Source organism: Protomyctophum bolini (assembly GCF_963924005.1).
Source record: "Protomyctophum bolini genome assembly, chromosome: 4".
NCBI classification, from domain to species: Eukaryota; Metazoa; Chordata; class Actinopteri; order Myctophiformes; family Myctophidae; genus Protomyctophum; species Protomyctophum bolini.
Window position 1 is genome coordinate 50,913,179 of NC_137865.1, and position 18,337 is coordinate 50,931,515.

The 18,337-nt window shown below is 42.1% G+C and overlaps 2 protein-coding genes across 2 annotated transcripts in view; one reads left to right on the forward strand and one right to left on the reverse strand.

Annotated features, from left to right (window-relative positions):
- rassf9 (Ras association domain family member 9) overlaps positions 1 to 214 on the reverse strand; it is a gene marked incomplete at its 3' end in the record, with an annotated part of 29,687 nt that extends 29,473 nt beyond the window's left edge. Inside the window, exon 1 of the mRNA XM_080762297.1 lies at positions 88 to 214. Coding sequence (XP_080618423.1) covers positions 88 to 134 — 47 coding nt within the window. The 5' untranslated portion in view covers positions 135 to 214. The remainder of the gene's footprint in view (positions 1 to 87) is intronic.
- A 7,543-nt stretch (positions 215 to 7,757) lies between these two features.
- Positions 7,758 to 16,496, forward strand: nts (neurotensin; the record flags this gene model as incomplete). Its single annotated transcript, XM_080762299.1, has 4 exons — positions 7,758 to 7,818; positions 10,329 to 10,390; positions 15,373 to 15,627; positions 16,323 to 16,496. The coding sequence occupies 4 exons, from the start codon at positions 7,758 to 7,760 to the stop codon at positions 16,494 to 16,496; spliced, it is 552 nt and encodes a 183-aa protein (XP_080618425.1).
- Between the last annotated feature and the right edge of the window lie 1,841 nt (positions 16,497 to 18,337).

Consider the following 18,337-nt stretch of genomic DNA (forward strand, 5'->3'; position numbering starts at 1 on the left):
GGAACAACAACCTGACCCTTAAAGAGCTCCTCGATCGGTCTTCAAAAACCTTCCCCGCAAAGACCCGTGTGTTTTATTTTCACTCACCTGCTTTTCAGACGAGTTTTCAGGAAGTTTTTGCCGAAAGGAGCCATGATAATTCAGCATAATACGGATAGAACTATATGTTATAGTATATATTCCAGATGATAATTCAGCATAATATGGATTAGAAAGAACTATATTATATTATATATTCCAGTGCGGGTTAAAGTTTACACTCCCGAGCATGATATATGGCGCCGTAACGTGACGGGACCTCCGCGACTCTCTGTGATTGTGTGAGAGAGAGAGAGGGGTTGAAAAGTTGAAAAGTTTGCCGAGGGGGGGTGTCCTGTCCCAAGACAAACTCCGTCCTAACACTGCACTGCAGATTGGAGGAGGCCGTCCCTATCCGACACGGAACGGAGGAGGAGGAGGAGGGGATTTGGGAAAGCACTTGTTGTGCGTAATGCCCCCTTTCTTCCTCCTTCCCTTGCAAAGTTACACCTGCAAGTTCAACCTGCTCTTCACAATCCTACACATACCGGCCGCGTCCTGCAGGCTATAACTGTAAAGTGAATATTATATAATCGGTCATTTTAAAGTCTAGACTATAGCTATGAATATTAAAATGTATTTAATCTATTCGTTTCCACACAAGATAGGCTATACATGCTACTGAATAGCTATAGGCTGATTCTGCATCATGTAGCAGCTAGCCTATATATTAATAATTAATTTGCACAACAACAAGGGACTGAGAAACTTTATCACTCATTCTAGGAGCCTATAGGCCTATTTTACAGTATTCTTTAAAATGTAACTCGCTTCAATTCGTGGGCGTAAATACTTTCACACACATCTGCTAACTTTGTGACGTGACGACTTGTGTATAAGTTTATCAGCCTAAAGAGTTGAGCAGTGTATTGTTCCTGTCAACTGGCTCAGTGGCTCCCCCTGGTGGAGACAACAAGACAATTAATGAACACACTTTGGACGAATGACGCTCTCACTTCGACGTCACAGTGACGTAGAAGCAGGCAACTAATATCCCACGTGATCAGGCCAGACTGGCCACTATAGTGTATCAGTTAATGTATATATATATATATATATATATATATATATATATATATATATAATCTATAGGGGATACATTAACTGATACACTAGTGATATATAGAACCTACAAACAAGGGACTAAATTATTTTCGCTCCTATATGCCACCAAAATGTGGAACGCCCTACCAACAGTCATTAAGACATGTGAATCCCTTGACTCCTTCAAAACCGCTCTCAAAGGGCACCTATACGAACGGCTGCCATTCCAAACTGGCCTCCGTAAAATCTGAATCCCCCCCACCGCACCCCCCCCCCTTTTCCCCTCAATGTATATGTTTCTTTTCCCTTTTTGCTTCCTTTATGATGAATTCCTGTTCTGTTCTTTAACTACATAGAAGTGTCTATTTGTATGTCTCTAAATGTTTTGATGAATTGAACAATGTGGACCCTGTTGTAAACAAGTGTAATGCTTAATTGCGTCGTCCAAGTCACAGTTAACAGTCTCTGTATTGAGTTTGTGCTTGAAATGTTACTGTAATTCTGCAAACTGTTAATACATATTTCAATCAATCAATCGAACCTATATCACCAACGTGATCAATTATTTAATTACTATTCTATTATAATTATGACAAAAAGAGAATCCACAACAATTTCTGGACAGCCATAAAGAAAGAAAGAAACAGAGTGCCAAAAAAAATCACACTTGTGTGAAGTGAGGGGCGCTCTTATCATCTCACAACATCAATTACAACATAATTTGTGTTTGCTAATGTTTGTTTTAGTCCTTAACACAAACATTACATTTCTCTTTATTGTCTGTGAGGTGTTTTCTTTGACATGACAACACTATAATCTGCCCTCTCCTTACTGCTGTTTACAAACACAGTTGTTTGACATGACAACACTACAAGTAAGACGCGCAAACGCGGGAAGCGAACGCAGCTCGTACATATTTGGGTTTTGGACGTATAGCTGCTTTGGGGACTCCTTATATGGTTATGGCTGAGTCATGGTGACGTAACAGTGGGACAGACAGACAGACAGACAGACAGACAGACAGACAGACATGATCTGCTAGGTCTCATAGTTAGTGCTCACTGCGTTCGCAATCACTGCGTTCGCAATAATCTGCCCTCTCCTTATTGCTGTTTACAAACACCGTTGTTTGACATGACAACACTATAACCTGCCCTCTCCTTATTGCTGTTTACAAACACCGTTGTTTGACATGACAACACTATAACCTGCCCTCTCCTTATTGCTGTTTACAAACACCGTTGTTTGACATGACAACACTATAATCTGCCCTCTCCTTATTGCTGTTTACAAACACCGTTGTTTGACATGACAACACTATAACCTGCCCTCTCCTTATTGCTGTTTACAAACACCGTTGTTTGACATGACAACACTATAATCTGCCCTCTCCTTGATGTTTACAAACTGTACAAAACAATGTTTAATGTTTAATAGACCGCCCGGCAACAGGCCAGCTGTCAGTCACACATAACAGGCCTATTATATTCTGGCCATATTAATAATGATCTGGATGTGAGTCAAATGATGTGCCAAAGAAACCCTGTGAAGTGAGGGGTGCTCTTATCATCGTATATACATCATCATGAATCATCTCATTACTGGCCAATCAGAATGCCTGCAGGCTGTTGCCATACATTTATACGTCATTTTTGGCGGACATTATTTTGATTTCTCCTTTCATCGTCGATGGTGTAAATATGAGACGTGTGGTGGACAAGATGACGGACATCTTCCCTTCATTGTCGACGGCATTTATTGTTTGTGTTGCTGACATTTTGTGGGAACACCAGTAAGACGCGCAAACGCTGGAAGCGAACGCAGCTGAGACCCTGCAGATCATGTCTGTCTGTCTGTCTGTGTGTCTGTCCCGCTGTTACTGACCCTTTTGTGCCCATATATGGAGCTGAGTGATTGCTGATGCAACACACTCCATATTTGGACGTATAGCGGGACAGACACACACACAGACACACAGACAGACATGATCTGCTAGGTCTCATAGTAAGTGCTCACTGCATTCGCAAAAAGCTGTATATAGGAGGGGCTTTAGCGCCCCTCAAACATAATGAAACATCAGTGGCAACTCCAGTTAGCCTCTAAGACGCCCGGAGGGCTAGAAGAGTTGGTTTTGATTTGGTGCCGAAACAAATAATTAGAAGAAAAAAAGGGCACGTTTTGTTGTTCTTTGTAATTATTTGTTCGTGAGAACGATGGCTTCCATTTTCGCATTGCAACTTTTCAGGACTAGAAAGCCTGCATTTTCTATTACCTTGTATTCCCCATCGATGATGTCACTGGAAGACAGTTTCTGAACTGCCCACAGCCCTCCTATATATGAGACACAGACGGAGTAGATTTTTTTTTCCATAATTATTAGTGAGGACCTATTATATGAAGATAGGTTGAAAAGTGGTGAAGTGGTCCTTTAAGTGTTGCTTCACAAAAGTGTAAAGTGGCTTATCCTTAAGCGACCCAGTGACCTCGTTTGTTCGTTCGTATACACAGAACAAAACAGGACATAAATATGTCGTATTTTCACTGATACGTTTTGGGTGTACTACTATTATTAATTAAGTTTAGAGTGCAACCATGCAGGCTTAAATACACTATCAGGTCACTTTATCTCCACAGTAATTAATCATTGACAGTTCTGACGTAATGCTGTTCAAGGAACGCCAAACAGGAAAGACGTCTCATTGCATTATGTGCCACTTTGCCACGAAATTACACATTGTGCTATTAACCCATTCTGAACGGGAACCCATGTTGGTGCTAGCATCATGTTATGCTTTAGCTATTGAAAAATAGCAGATCTACAAGCTCATAGCGCGCCACCGAGTGGCACGCTACGAGCTTGTAGGTCTGCTGTTTTTGAAAAATCGAAGAACGACTGACATTTTTAGAATCTGATCTCAGGTCAGAATGGGTTAATCAGACCAGTGTGTGTCCCAGTGGAAACCTCGTATGAATCTGATCTCAGGTCAGAATGGGTTAACTCATTCTGGACGGGAACGCCTTTTGGTGTTTTATTTAAAGCATTATGTTATACTTTAGCTATGTTGAAAAATAGCAGATCTATAGAAGCTCGTACAGTTTTTTTATTTTATGTTATATTATGTTTTGAAGAGTCGCGAAAATGTGGCGCGAATCTTTGAATTTATTATTCTTTCAGAGCGAACGTTTTTTTTTTAACTCAAATCTTTGCTTCTGGTTGGAGGGGGGGGGGGGGTCCCTGGAAATACACATTTTCAGATTGGGGGGGGGTCTCTGGCCAAATTCATATAATCTTTGGGGGTCCTTGACATGAAATAGTTTGAGAACCACTGACATATAGAAACATAGGGTTATTCTTTTAGAAAACTTTTAGGATTTAGAAGACATTGTTTTATAGAATCAGTCCTAAATGTATTACATTAAGAGGGGGTAACCTGCTGTGCGTGTCCGGACTCAGGGACGATGCCAGAGATGTTAAAATGCCATCGGGGTCACCGACTGGTCACGGCGAGACAGGGAAAGATATCTCCTTTAGAGGAACAAAGCTATATGTTTAAATAGCAGAAAGGATTTTTTTTTAAAATCTACAGATCTACAAGCTCACAACACGTCGTGCTGCGACGCGTTGTGAGCTTGTAGATCAGCTATTCAGTCATGCCTTTTTATTGATTGATTGATTGTTTGATTGATTGATTTTTTCTTTTCACAGTATATGCAGAATTGGTACATTTCCAACGAAAGCTCAACTCAATACAGAGACTGTTACTGTGGAAGACACTATATGATATAGCATTACACCTGTGTACAACAGGGTCCACCATGTTCAATTCATCGTAACATTTAGAGACGTACAAATAGACACTTCTATAAATTAAATAAATATCAGGTGTGTGTCAGAAAGGATCAAATGAATAAGACTGTTGCATTTCTGAGGACAAACTGTTATTAGGCTGTGGCTCAGGAGGTAGAGCAGGTCGTCCAATGATCCCTGGGTCGGCGGTTCGAATCCCGGCTCCTCCTCCTCCTGTCCACATGTCAAAGTGTCCTTGACACTGAACCCCACCCTGCCTCCAATGAGACACTGAACCCCACACTGCCACCGTCGGTGTGTGAATGTGGGAAGTGAGGACGCTGGTGTTGACTGTTCACCACTTCACCTCCCAATGTATGAATGAATGAACCTTCACCTCCTAATGTATGAATGAATGAACCTTCACCTCCTAATGTATGAATGAATGAACCTTCACCTCCCAATGTATGAATGAATGAACCTTCACCTCCCAATGTATGAATGAATGAACCTTCACCTCCTAATGTATGAATGAATGAACCTTCACCTCCCAATGTATGAATGAATGAACCTTCACCTCCCAATGTATGAATAAATGAACCATTGTAAAGCGCTTTGAGCACTTGGAAAAGCGCTATGAAAAAAAAATGCAATTCATTATTAAAAAAAACCACTCCTTTTGCTGTGACCTTGCCGTGGTGGAGTGGCTTAGTGACTCAGTGACCCTGGAACCTGTCGTGGTGGCTGGCGGTTGACCTTCGACCTTCGCGGTGACGATAGGTTGACCTTCGACCTTCGCGGTGGCGATAGGTTGACCTTCGACCTTCGCGGTGGCGATAGGTTGACCTTCGGTTTGAGCGGCCCTGATTGGTCACAGGAGAGAGTCCAAACTAACAACAGCAATATCCCCTTTTTCTGTATCTGGTGTTTCACCAACCAATGCACAGCTGTGTGTGTGTAGCAAAAACACACATTTCCTTGGTTTTTGGTTATGCATGCTATAGGCTGTAATTGTGGAACTAAATAGACCGTTAAACGGGTATCAACATCCGCTATCTTTCTGTGCGCTGTGATACACAGTGATCTGTCCCTGATCATCCTTTATTGTCATATCCAAGTCAAATTAACCCATTTTGATCGGGAACCCCTTTTGGTGTTAGCATCATGTTATGCTTTAGCTATTGAAAAATAGCAGATCTACAAGCTCGTAGCGCGCCACCGAGTGGCGCGCTACGAGCTTGTAGGTCTGCTATTTTTGAAAAATCGAAGAACGACTGACATTTTTTAGAATCTGATCTCAGGTCAGAATGGGTTCATCAGACCAGTGTGTGTTCAGTGGAAACCTCGTATGAATCTGATCTCAGGTCAGAATGGGTTAAGCTCTAATCAAGCCCCGTTGCCAAGTTACAAAAACCACATAGATTCATATAAACCCGTACGGGCCTATATATATATTTTACCTGACGCACACCCTTAACCCATTCTGTACGGGAACCCCTTTAGGTGTTTTAAGCATCATGTTATGCTTTATAGCTATTGAAAAATAGCAGATCTACAAGCTCGTATAGCGCGACAAGATCTGCTATTCTTTTTGAAAAATCATGAAAATGTGATGCACGAATCATTGGAATTTATATTCTTTCTTTGTGTGTGTGTGTGGGGGGGGGGGGTCCTTGGTGGATCAACATGTTTTCAGATGGGGGTCCTTGACGTGAAACCACATAGAAACATATGGGGTTTTCCCAGAAAACTGTCATGATTTATAGAAGACATTTGTATAGAATCTGGTCTCGGTCAAAATGGGTTAACCCACGTTCTGTTCTGGTGACGCCAAATATAGTGACGTCTGATGACATGATGACACAGCACAGGGGGGGAGGGGGGAGAGAGAGAGAGAGAGGGGGGGGGGTGGATAGAGAGAGAGAGGGGGGGTGGAGAGAGAGAGAGAGAGAGAGAGGGCGATGTAGAGATGGATGGATCAACAGGCTTGGAGGGGAGGGCTGGGTGGGGTGGTGTTGGTTGGGGGGGGTGATGCGTGAGAGGGAGAGAGAGACAGACAGAGAGAGAGAGGGAGAGAGAGGGAGAGGGAGAGGGAGAGGGAGAGGGAGGGGGAGAGAGAGAGAGAGAGAGAGAGAGAGAGAGAGAGAGACAGAGAGAGGGAGGGGAGAGAGAAACAGAGAGAGAGAGAGAGAGAGAGACAGAGAGACAGAGAGAGAGAGAGGTTCTCATGACATCAGAAGCCTCTTATATATATGGAGGGGATGGATCCCAAATGCACTTCACTTTATCACAGATACAGGAGCAGGAGAACCAAGTGGACCCTGAGAACCTGGTGCTGGGTGGAGAGAAACCAAGTGGACCCTGAGAATCTGGTGCTGGGTGGAGAGAAACCAAGTGGACCCTGAGAACCTGGTGCTGGGTGGAGAGAAACCAAGTGGACCCTGAGAACCTGGTGCTGGGTGGAGAGAAACCAAGTGGACCCTGAGAACCTGGTGCTGGGTGGAGAGAAACCAAGTGGACCCTGAGAACCTGGTGCTGGGTGGAGAGAAACCAAGTGGACCCTGAGAGGTGCTGGGAGAGAAACCAAGTGGACCCTGAGAACCTGGTGCTGGGAGAGAAACCAAGTGGACCCTAAGTGGACCCTGGGAGGTTCTGGGTGGAGAGAAGGACGAGGAGAAGAACCAGAAGACGGATCAGAACACGTTATCTCTCTCTCTCTCTCTCTTTAGAGTGTTGTTGACCCACAACTTTATGGACTAAAGATATTCCTACACAGACGGTGTGTGTGTGTGTGTGTGTGTTTTTTATTTTTGTAGTTCTTTCCTCCTTTCCTTTCATCCACACCGAGATGCAGGCTCAGCTGGCGTGTGTGTTTCTTCTGTGCTTCACGTGCGGAGGACTCTGCTCAGGTGAGACTCTTTGATACACTATATTTATATACCTGTATCCATTTACACTCTTCTAACCCATTCTGACCCGAGATCAGATTCTATAAAAATGTTCTTCTACATCCTGACAGTTTTCTGAAAAAAGCTATGTTTCTATGTCAGTCGATTTTTCAAAAAATAGCAGACCTACAAGCTCGTAGCGCGACACTCGGTGGCGCGCTACGAGCTTTGTAGACACCAAAAACCGCTCTGAAAGAAAATATATTCAAAGATTTGTGCCACGTTTTCACGATTTTTCAAAAATTGCAGATCTACAGTATACAAGCTTGTAGATCTGCTATTTTTCAATAGCTAAAGTATAACCTAGGCTAATGCTTAAAACACAAAAAGGGGTTCCCCTCCTGAATGGGTTCAATTAACGCAGAACGGGTTTATTTGGCATTTGTGAGTGTTTATGAAATGAGAGAAAAATGGTGCTTCATCATGACATCATGTCACACTTTACCGTCAGCATGCCTTTAACCCGTTTTGACCATAACTACAGATTCTACAAATGTCTTCTAAAATCACCACAGTTTTCTCAAAAACCTTATGTTTCTATTGTCAGAGCTTCTCAAACTATTTCATAACAATTAAGGACCTCAAAAATTATATTTAATTGGCCCCCCTGCATCGACCCCCATCTGAAAATATTTTGTTTCTATAGCAAAGATATGAGTTAAAAGACGTTTGATGTGAAAGAATATAAATTAAAATATTTTTCAAAAAATAGCAGATCTACAAGCTCGTAGCGCGGATCATTAAAAAGATACACAACGTACAGACAGAAAGGACAGATATACATCATACAATACTGCATGTATTCTACGACACTCTTTAAAATGATGAATGCATAAATAAAATTACATCTTTGTTAGTAACTCGAGGTTATTTATGTATCCATTGTTAAATTCTAGTATCTAACTTAGATCAACACACACTCACTCACACACACACACACACACACACACACACACCCAAACACACACACACACACACACACACACACACACACACACACACAAACACACACACACACACACACACACACATTACACACAGATGAATGCAAGATTTATTTCATTGTCATTCTTCCTCTAATGAATGTTGCACTCAAAAGACATGAAGACCAATTATTACAGAAAACCCAACATCTTTCTATTTCTGAGCGTTTAGTGATAACGACACAACTACTCAGAGTTCTGGTGTTCTCCAACGTCCCACTAAAGATACACCATATCCATACTGTAGGCCTATATAGATATAATATAATATAGATATTAATAATAATATAACATAGATACTGTACAAACCAAAGCCCACATTATTGTGTAAACGCCTGCAGGCTGCATTGAGTGTCCTTCCACATTTAAATCATCATCATCACCTTTATTCGGAAATACAGTTGAGGCCAAGCCCTCGTTTTCAACGTATAGCCGAGGTTACAATACACAAAATACAGTAAAAAAAACACAATACATCAAACACGACATTATAAATCAGGATAAATTGCAAGGGAACCTAAATGCAGAACAACCAATCAGTCAGTAAAATAAATCAACTGGAAGTGGACATGGTGGAATTTGAGATTAAGAATACAGTACTTAAAACATGAACAGACTTGACAAAACAAAATAACATGATGTTGCTTTTAACCCACAATTCTACAAATGTCTTTGTAGAAGCAAAGATTTGAGTTAAAAACGTTCGCTCTGAAAGAATATATTCAAACATTTGGGCCACATTTTCACGATTTTTCAGATCTACAATCTCGTAGCGCGGCACTCGATGCCACGCTATGAGCTTGTAGATCTGCTATTTTTCAATAGCTAACGTGTGGCATAATGCTTAAAACACCAAAAGGGGGTTCCCGCCCAGAATGGGTTGAAATAATATCCCATTGTTAAATCCCTTTGATAGCAGCGCTCCACTTTTAACATATTGATTGATTTGTATTTACAGTGAAACAATTTACAAATTAGTCATTTAGCGGACGCTCTTAATCCAGAGCGATTTACATTAAGCAAGAACAAAAAAGCATGGGAATACATCACATAAAACATTTATCATGAAACATGCGTAAGCTAAGAACGTAACAAAACTATATAATGAAACTATACATATAAACTATACATCTATACTACTATGCTATACATACAGTATGTACCATGGTGTGCTATGACTATATAACATGCTATAAGTCTGTATCAAATGCTATCTAAGTCTACAGAAATTCTATCTAACAGACATTTTCAGATTATATTGCAGTATTATTCTAAGCCAAACCAAACCGCATTTCCCCATGAAAGTGTGCATTACATTACTGTGTGTGACTGTTTGATAACATGAATATAATGATATGTCTAAGAGATGCATCACTGTATATGTGACTGTTTGATAACATGAATATAATGATATGTCTAAGAGATGCATCACTGTATGTAAGTGTTTGATAACATGAATATAATTATATCTGTAATTATGTCCACCAGATGCAGAGCAGGAGCAGAGTGCGTTGGAAGATGAGCTGTTGAGCGGTCTCTTCTCTTCTAAGGTACGCACACGCACGAACACACGCACATGCACGCACGAACACACGCACGCACGCACTTTCATGCTGTCGTGATGCCGCCTTTTGGTCCATTTGGTCTCTCAGCTTCATTCATTAATGACGCACCAGGTTCACTAATGAGGTGTTCTACAGTTAGAGATATCTTTATTCTTAATGACGCACCAGGTTCACTAATGAGGTGTTCTACAGTTTAGAGATATCTTTATTCTTAATGACGCACCAGGTGCCCTAATGGGGTGTCTACAGTTTAGAGATATCTTTATTCTTAATGACGCACCAGGTTCACTAATGGGGTGTCTACAGTTAGAGATATCTTTATTCTTTAATGACGCACCAGGTGCCCTAATGGGGTGTCTACAGTTTAGAGCTGTGTCCTCGTGGTTAGAGTGTCCGCCCTGAAACTGCGAGCTCGGTGGTTAAATCCCTGGCCAGGTCAAACCAAAGACTGTACAAATAACACAATAAATAAGCACAATCACCTGCCTAATGCTAACACATAGCAAATCTTACAGCTAAAAGAGTCAGGAGAGAAAAACTCCCTAAAGCAACTCATCGTGCCGAGCGACCAGACGTATAGGTTCACTAAAGCTATGGCCTTCAGCTCACGGCTCTGAGAAACTGACGCTAACAGTCTCTAACCCATTCTGAATGGGAACCCATTTTGGTGTTAGCATCATGTTGTGCTTTAGCTATTGAAAAATAGCAGATCTACAAGCTCATAGCGCGCCACCGAGTGGCGCGCTACGAGCTTGTAGGTCTGCTATTTTTGAAAAATCGAAGAACGACTGACATTTTTAGAATCTGATCTCAGGTCAGAATGGGCTAAGCCATGCAGCGAGTGACAGAAAACCTCAATATGCACAAAGACAGGGCCCATTTGTAATGGACGAGGGGAGGCCCCTATATATACACTCCCTACAGGGGTCTATACCAAAGCTATGACATGAATTTTAAAACGGTTTTTAATATTTAATATCATATTGTCTATGTGTCCCTCAAAAGTTATTTCTAGTGGTTTGAGCCTCAGTCACCTCTCTGATATAATAACCAGCCCATGGCAATTCTTTTTCTTGCTTCTGAAGCTGTTTTAGCTGCAGTACCACAATGTCCTGAGGTGGTGGTGGGGGCGCTGATATGCAATTTATTTAATCTTTGAGTCATTATAATAGAGCGCCGCAGTCCCTCCCCCTTTCAGAACAACGAGTGGCCCAGGAAATGAATCGCAATGCATTTTGTCCCATATAGGCATGTCGTGCTTTATTTATTTAAAGACCTTTTAAGCGTGGTACGAAGCCAACTCTTGTCGTGACAAATCATGACAACACACACAATATTTTGGACCAAACAAATAATTACAAAGAAGAAAAACAACAAAAAAAGGGTTGTAACCTGCCGTTTTTTTCTACTTTCTAATTCTTTGTTTGGCCCGAAATATTGTGTGTGTTGTTTGCATTTTAGTCACCTGGAATGTTCTAGTGTTAGTCCAGTTTTAGTCGACTAAATAGTTGACTAAAATGTGCTTTGACGGGCCTTGATGTCGTTGTAATGGCAGATTTTACACTTTGGTTGCATGCTGAAAATATAGCTGCTCTACAAGCTGCAGTCTGAGCCAATACCACCATCTAGTGGCGGCATGGAAGAAGACCTCGTTAAGGGGCTACTGTCAAATATCTAGCATGTCAATGTCAGTGGCATTAAGTAACTATATGTGGACAAATTTGACTGAGGGACTGCCATTTTCATGTCATATGAAAGCAGGGAATCATAGCTTCAAATTGACATATTGGTTGTTCAGTTTGACCCACCGGTTTTGGAGATATGGCTTATAGAGTTAATGTCTGGTAGAGAAACAGCGAGTTGAGAAAACGGGCTTGAAAGGTTCACTTCTGTGGTCTCTGACATTACACCTATAGCTACATGTTTAAGCATTTATTTAATATTTACATGTCTTCTGTGGTCTCTGGTGTGTTGTAATTTAAGCTATAGTGTCTCATTGTCCACTGCAGTGATTTGCAAAGATGTTTCATTCGATGCTACATGTGCTCTTTTCATGTCTGACGTGAGAGGCGAGACAATCTATTCCTTTGCGGCCCTATGATTGATAGATAGATAGATAGATAGATAGATAGATAGATAGATAGATAGATAGATAGATAGATAGATAGCACATACAGCGATATGGGCTTTGGAGCGTATATGTACAGTATGTACAGTATACTGTTTTATTTCCATAAGGCATCACCCCTCTCTCTCTCTCTCTCTCTCTCTCTCTGTGTCCTTCTCTGTGTGACTCACACCTGTGGGCCTGTAGTGTGCAGTGAACTTGTATATTAACCCATCTTGTCGATTAAAAAAAGGCTTCTAAATCCTGACAGTTTTCTGAAAAACCTCATGTTTTCTATGTCAGTTGTGCTCAACCTTTTTCATGTCAAGGACCCCCAGAATTATCTCTATAATTGGGCCACGGACCAGTGTTGTTTTCGTCGACTACCTTTTTTAACTGACGAAAACTGAATGGAAACTAAATGAAAACTAAGCTACGATGACTAAAACTAAGACTAAAATATACTGACGATTTCTTCAACAAATTAAAACTATAGACTAAAATGTTAGGAAGGCACTAGTGGACAAGAGATCCAGTATAAGTTATTTTACACTTGGTGGCACGCTGAAAATATCAGATCTACAATCTTGTCAATCGGCTATTTTCAGCGAGTGTAAAAACAGCCATCACACGACGGCATCAAGGCCCACAAATATACATTTTTAGTCGGCTAAATCAACCGTAGATTTAGTCGACATAAATCTCATGACATTTCAGTCGACTGAAACTAGACTAAAACACTAAGACATTCCAGGTGACTAAAATGTGACTAAAACTAAATTATTAAGTTTCATTCCAAAGACTATATGAGTATGACTAAAACTAAAATAGAAAGTTGATGCCAAAAACAACACTGCCACCACGGACCCCCCCCACCCCCCATGCTAGCCTGATCCAATCAATCATACATCAAACACAGAATAGTTCTGAGAAAGACTAGGGTTCTCCATTGATGCCCTGAGGCAGGCAGACAGACAGGGGGCTCCGGGGGGCTCAAGGCCAACTCCACCGTCCGTGAATAATATGAATGCAATACGTCTGCAATTTCTCTTTTCTATTCTCCCGAAGCACTTTAATATGACGTGCATAATTCTTCTTCCCAGACGTTACCGTATATACCGTACTGTACTGTACATTCAGAAGAGACACCGAGAGGCTTCAGTGTGTTCTTTTTTGCTCCTTTGAAGATAAAAAAAGGGATCCTTTGAAAAGAAAATAAAGCCACTTCAAAGTCTGGATAAGCATGAAAAGCCTTGGACTTTGAATTAGCATTGAAACGTGTCAATGGGACCTTCGCCGGTTCCTTTCACCAGCAGTCTGATTCACAGAGTCCTCATTTTGCCATAAACTAATCCTTTCACCAGGAGTCTGATTCACAGAGTCCTCATTTTGCCATAAACTAATCCTTTCACCAGGAGTCTGATTCACAGAGTCTTCACTCTGTCATAAACTAATCCTTTCACCAGGAGTCTGATTCACAGAGTCCTCATTTTGCCATAAACTAATCCTTTCACCAGGAGTCTGATTCACAGAGTCTTCACTCTGTCATAAACTAATCCTTTCACCAGGAGTCTGATTCACAGAGTCTTCACTCTGTCATAAACTAATCCTTTCACCAGGAGTCTGATTCACAGAGTCCGTCTTCGCTCTGACATAAACTCTATTGATGATCGTCATTTTCTTTTGCCTTCCTTTCCCCTTAGGGTGGCAATAAGTAGCTCTCTTTATGGTATTATATATATATATATATATATATATATTTATCAAAAAAGAGAGAAAAACCTTCCAAGGAAGGGACTGCACACTCCAGGGAACAGAGACGGACAACTTACTGCATCAAACTTATTTATTAGCACGACGCGTTTCGCCGTGAGCTTCGTCAGGTGCTACCTAGACTTGCACCTCCTACGGGTCTTTTTGGATGTGCAGGCGTCCCTTTTTTGTCTCATATATATATATATATATATATATATATATATTTATATATATATATATATATATATATATTTATACTCCGGGACAGCCTTAGGGGCCTTTCAAACAGGCAGCGAGGAACGCAGGCGTTGTTTCCTGGATCAATCACAGGTCTCCTCCAGGCCGCGTGAAAGAATATATATTCAAAAACAGCGCTATATGATAGATCTTGTAGATCTTCTATTTTTCAATAGCTAAAGTATAACATATGAATGGTGTATAGGAGCCAGTGGATGCGGTGACCTTATTATTTGTTAGGTTGGCATACTATTTTTGAACACTTGGTGGCGGGCTTTAGATTTGACAGCACCTGGGTGTGTATTTTAAAGGGCACTCAGGTGCAGTTATTCGGGTTAGACACAGGGGACAGTGGGAGCACACCGTTCTGACCAGCCAGCAGCCAGAAGCAGACAAAAGAACAGGATAATCGCTAAATATTACCAGTAAGACGCGCAAACGCGGGAAGCGAACGCAGCTGAGACCCTGCAGATCATGTCTGTCTGTCTGTCTGTCTGTCTGTCTGTCTGTCTGTCTGTCCCGCTGTTACTGTATATGTGGACCTGGCCCCTTTTGTGCCCATATATGGAGCTGAGTGATTGCTGATGCAACACACTCACAGACAGACATGATCTGCTAGGTCTCATAGTAAGTGCTCACTGAATTCGCAATCACGGGTATGTTCATCTCATCTGTACAACTCTGTCAATAAATACAGTCAAACTGAGCTCTATCAGACTGGACATCCATCTGTCATGTTTCTGTGTGCTCCGCTTCGTACGACCACTTCCACCACCTGTGGAGTAATAACCAAACACATGTCTTGTATGCCCCCTCCCCCTCCCCCCCCCTCCCCTCCCCCCCCCCCCCCCCCCTCTCCCCCCCTCAGGTGACGCAGCAGGCCCGACAGAGCGGTGCGTACGGACGGCGCATGGCGGCGCTCGCCAACCTGTGCCGGGCGTTCAGCGGGCTGAGGACCCCCCCGCTGTGGCAGGACGCCCCGTGGAGCGGCGAGGAGGGGGAGGGGGAGGGGGAGGGGGAGGAGCTGGGCGAGGGCGAGGGGGGGAGAGGAGGAGGACCGACAGCAGAGGGACTGCACGACCTGCAACGCCTCTGTAGAGCGCTGAGACCCCCCCGGGACAGGGTGAGTCAGGATGACACACAGACATGCTGACAGACAGACAGACATGATGCAGACAGACAGACAGACAGACAGACAGACAGACAGACAGACAGACAGACAGACAGACAGACAGACAGACAGACAGACAGACAGTGACCCTCTTACAGACAGAGTGATGATGCCTGCATTCGCAACACATGTGAACCGATTGCGTTCATATATCACGCTGTACACAGTACATTTCAAGCACAAACTCAATACAAAGACTGTGAGTGGACGACCCAATTAAGCATCTCGTTTACAAGAGGGGTCCACCGTGTTCAATTCATCGCCCTGTGTGATATTAACCCATTCTGGGCGGGCACCCATTTTGGTCTTAGCACTATGTTATGCTTTAGCTATTGAAAAATAGCAGACCTACAAGCTCGTAGCGCGCCACTCGGTGGCCTGCTATTTTTGAAAAATCGAAGAACGACTGACATTTTTAGAATCTGATCTCAGGTCAGAATGGGTTCATCAGACCAGTGTGTGTCCATGAGTGGAAACCTCGTATGAATCTGATCTCAGGTCAGAATGGGTTAACGCTCGTCTCTCCTCTTCCCTCCACATCTTTCTCTCGCTCTCTCTCTCTCTCTCCACATGTCTCTCTCTCTCTCTCTCTCCCTCTCTCTCTCCACATCTCTCTCTCTCTCTCTCTCTCTCTCTCTCTCTCACAGCCGCTGCGCGGTGGCGGCGGCGTTGGCTCTCTGGAATACGCGGAGGGCGGCGGCGGGGAGCAGAACATCAACATGCCGCTCAAGAGGAAGTCGCCGTACATTCTGAAGAGGCAGGTGACACACAGCGGCAAGTCCCGGAGACCCTACATCCTCAAGCGCAGTACGCTTTACTGACGACCGACAGACCGAACGACAGACAGACAGACAGACAGACAGACAGACAGACAGACAGACAGACAGACAGACAGACAGACAGACAGAAGATGAAAGGGTGTTGGGGTTTGATGATGCTATACGTTATGTGAATGTGAATAAGTGGCAATGCTTTGTAGTTGTTGTTTTGTTTTCCTTCTTCCCTTGTAGAGGCAATGTTTGTACTGTATGTCACTGTACTGTACTGTACTGTACTGTACTGTACTGCACTGTCACTCAGTGTTGTTTTCGTCCACTAAAACTAAGATGAAAAATGTTCGTCGACTACCTTTTTTCAGACTGACTAAAACTAAATGAAAACCAAGCTACGATGACTAAAACTAAGACTAAATATATTGACAATTTCGTCAACAAATAAAAACTAGACTAAAATGTTAGGCAGGGACTAGTGGACATGAAGAGATCCAGTTTTATGCTGGAGATATACAATATGCGTGTTGTTATATGTGTTGTGAGATTGTATATCTGCTATTTTCAGCGTGCAACCAAAGTGTAAAATATGTCATTACAACGACATCAAGGCCTGTCAAAAACACATTTTAGTCGACTAAATCAACTGTAGATTTAGTCGACTAAAATCGTATGACATTTAGTCGACTAAAACTAGACTAAACACTAGAACATTCCAGGTGACTAAAATGTGACTAAAACTAAGTGAAAACTATTCAAGAGACTTTAATGACTAAAACTAAAATAGAAATTTGCTGCCAAAAACAACGCTGGTGTCACTACTGTAGCCTATACTGTAAAAACAACGCTGGTGTCACTACTGTAGCCTATACTGTAAGTCACTGTAGTGTCTGTATGTTGTCTTTCTGAATCTCACTTCTCGACTGACTGTGTCTGGCATCGAACGGTCGGGTCGAGCATCTGCCCGCATTCCTGGTTTCTTGTAAAAAAAAAATATATATATATATATATAAAAAAATACAAATAAAAAAAGGGAGAACCCGAAGCAGCAAAGCAGCAAAGAAAAGTGCATCTTTTGAGAGATTATATTTATTTATTTACGATATTTTTCTTCACCGCACAGTATATTTATTTTCCTCTTGTTTTGGGATTAAAGGATTGTGTATTTCAACACCGTGCAGTGTGACGCGACTTTATCTTTTATTTGGATCCGTGTGTGTGTGTGTGTGTGTGTGTGTGTGTGTGTGTGTGTGTGTGTGTGTGTGTGTGTGTGTGTGTGTGTGTGTGTGTGTGTGTGTGTGTGTGTGTGTGTGTGTGTGTGTGTGTGTGTGTGTGTGTGTGTGTGTGTGTGTGTGTGTGTGTGTGTGTGCGTGTGTGCGTGTGTGTGTGTGTGTGTGTGTGTGTGTGTGTGTGTGGCTATCCTCAGCCTACACCTGTTTACATGAGCTATCCTCACGTTTACATGCAACATGTTGCACATATTATTTTCTCAACAGGTTTAAGTATAGGCTACTTATAATACACTGTGCAAGTGATTCATGCTATGTGCCTATTATTTTTATTTCACTTTGCGGAAATTGTGGAAATTGCGGATTTTTTTTTTCATTTTTTCATTTTTTTCAAATCCTCAAAAATGATGAAAAACGGCGCGCTATAGTATGCCCACGGTCCAAAATGATGAGAAACGAGGATAACTTTTTTTTTTCAAAATTTCAAAAAACATGGGCTATAACCCATCGTTTTTTTCATTTTTTCATTTTTTTCAAATCTTCAAAAATGATGAAAAACTGCGCGCTATAGTATGCCGTACGATATGGGCTATAGCCCACGGTCCAAAATGATGAGAAACGAGGCTAACTTTTTTTTTCAAAATTTCAAAAAACATGGGCTAT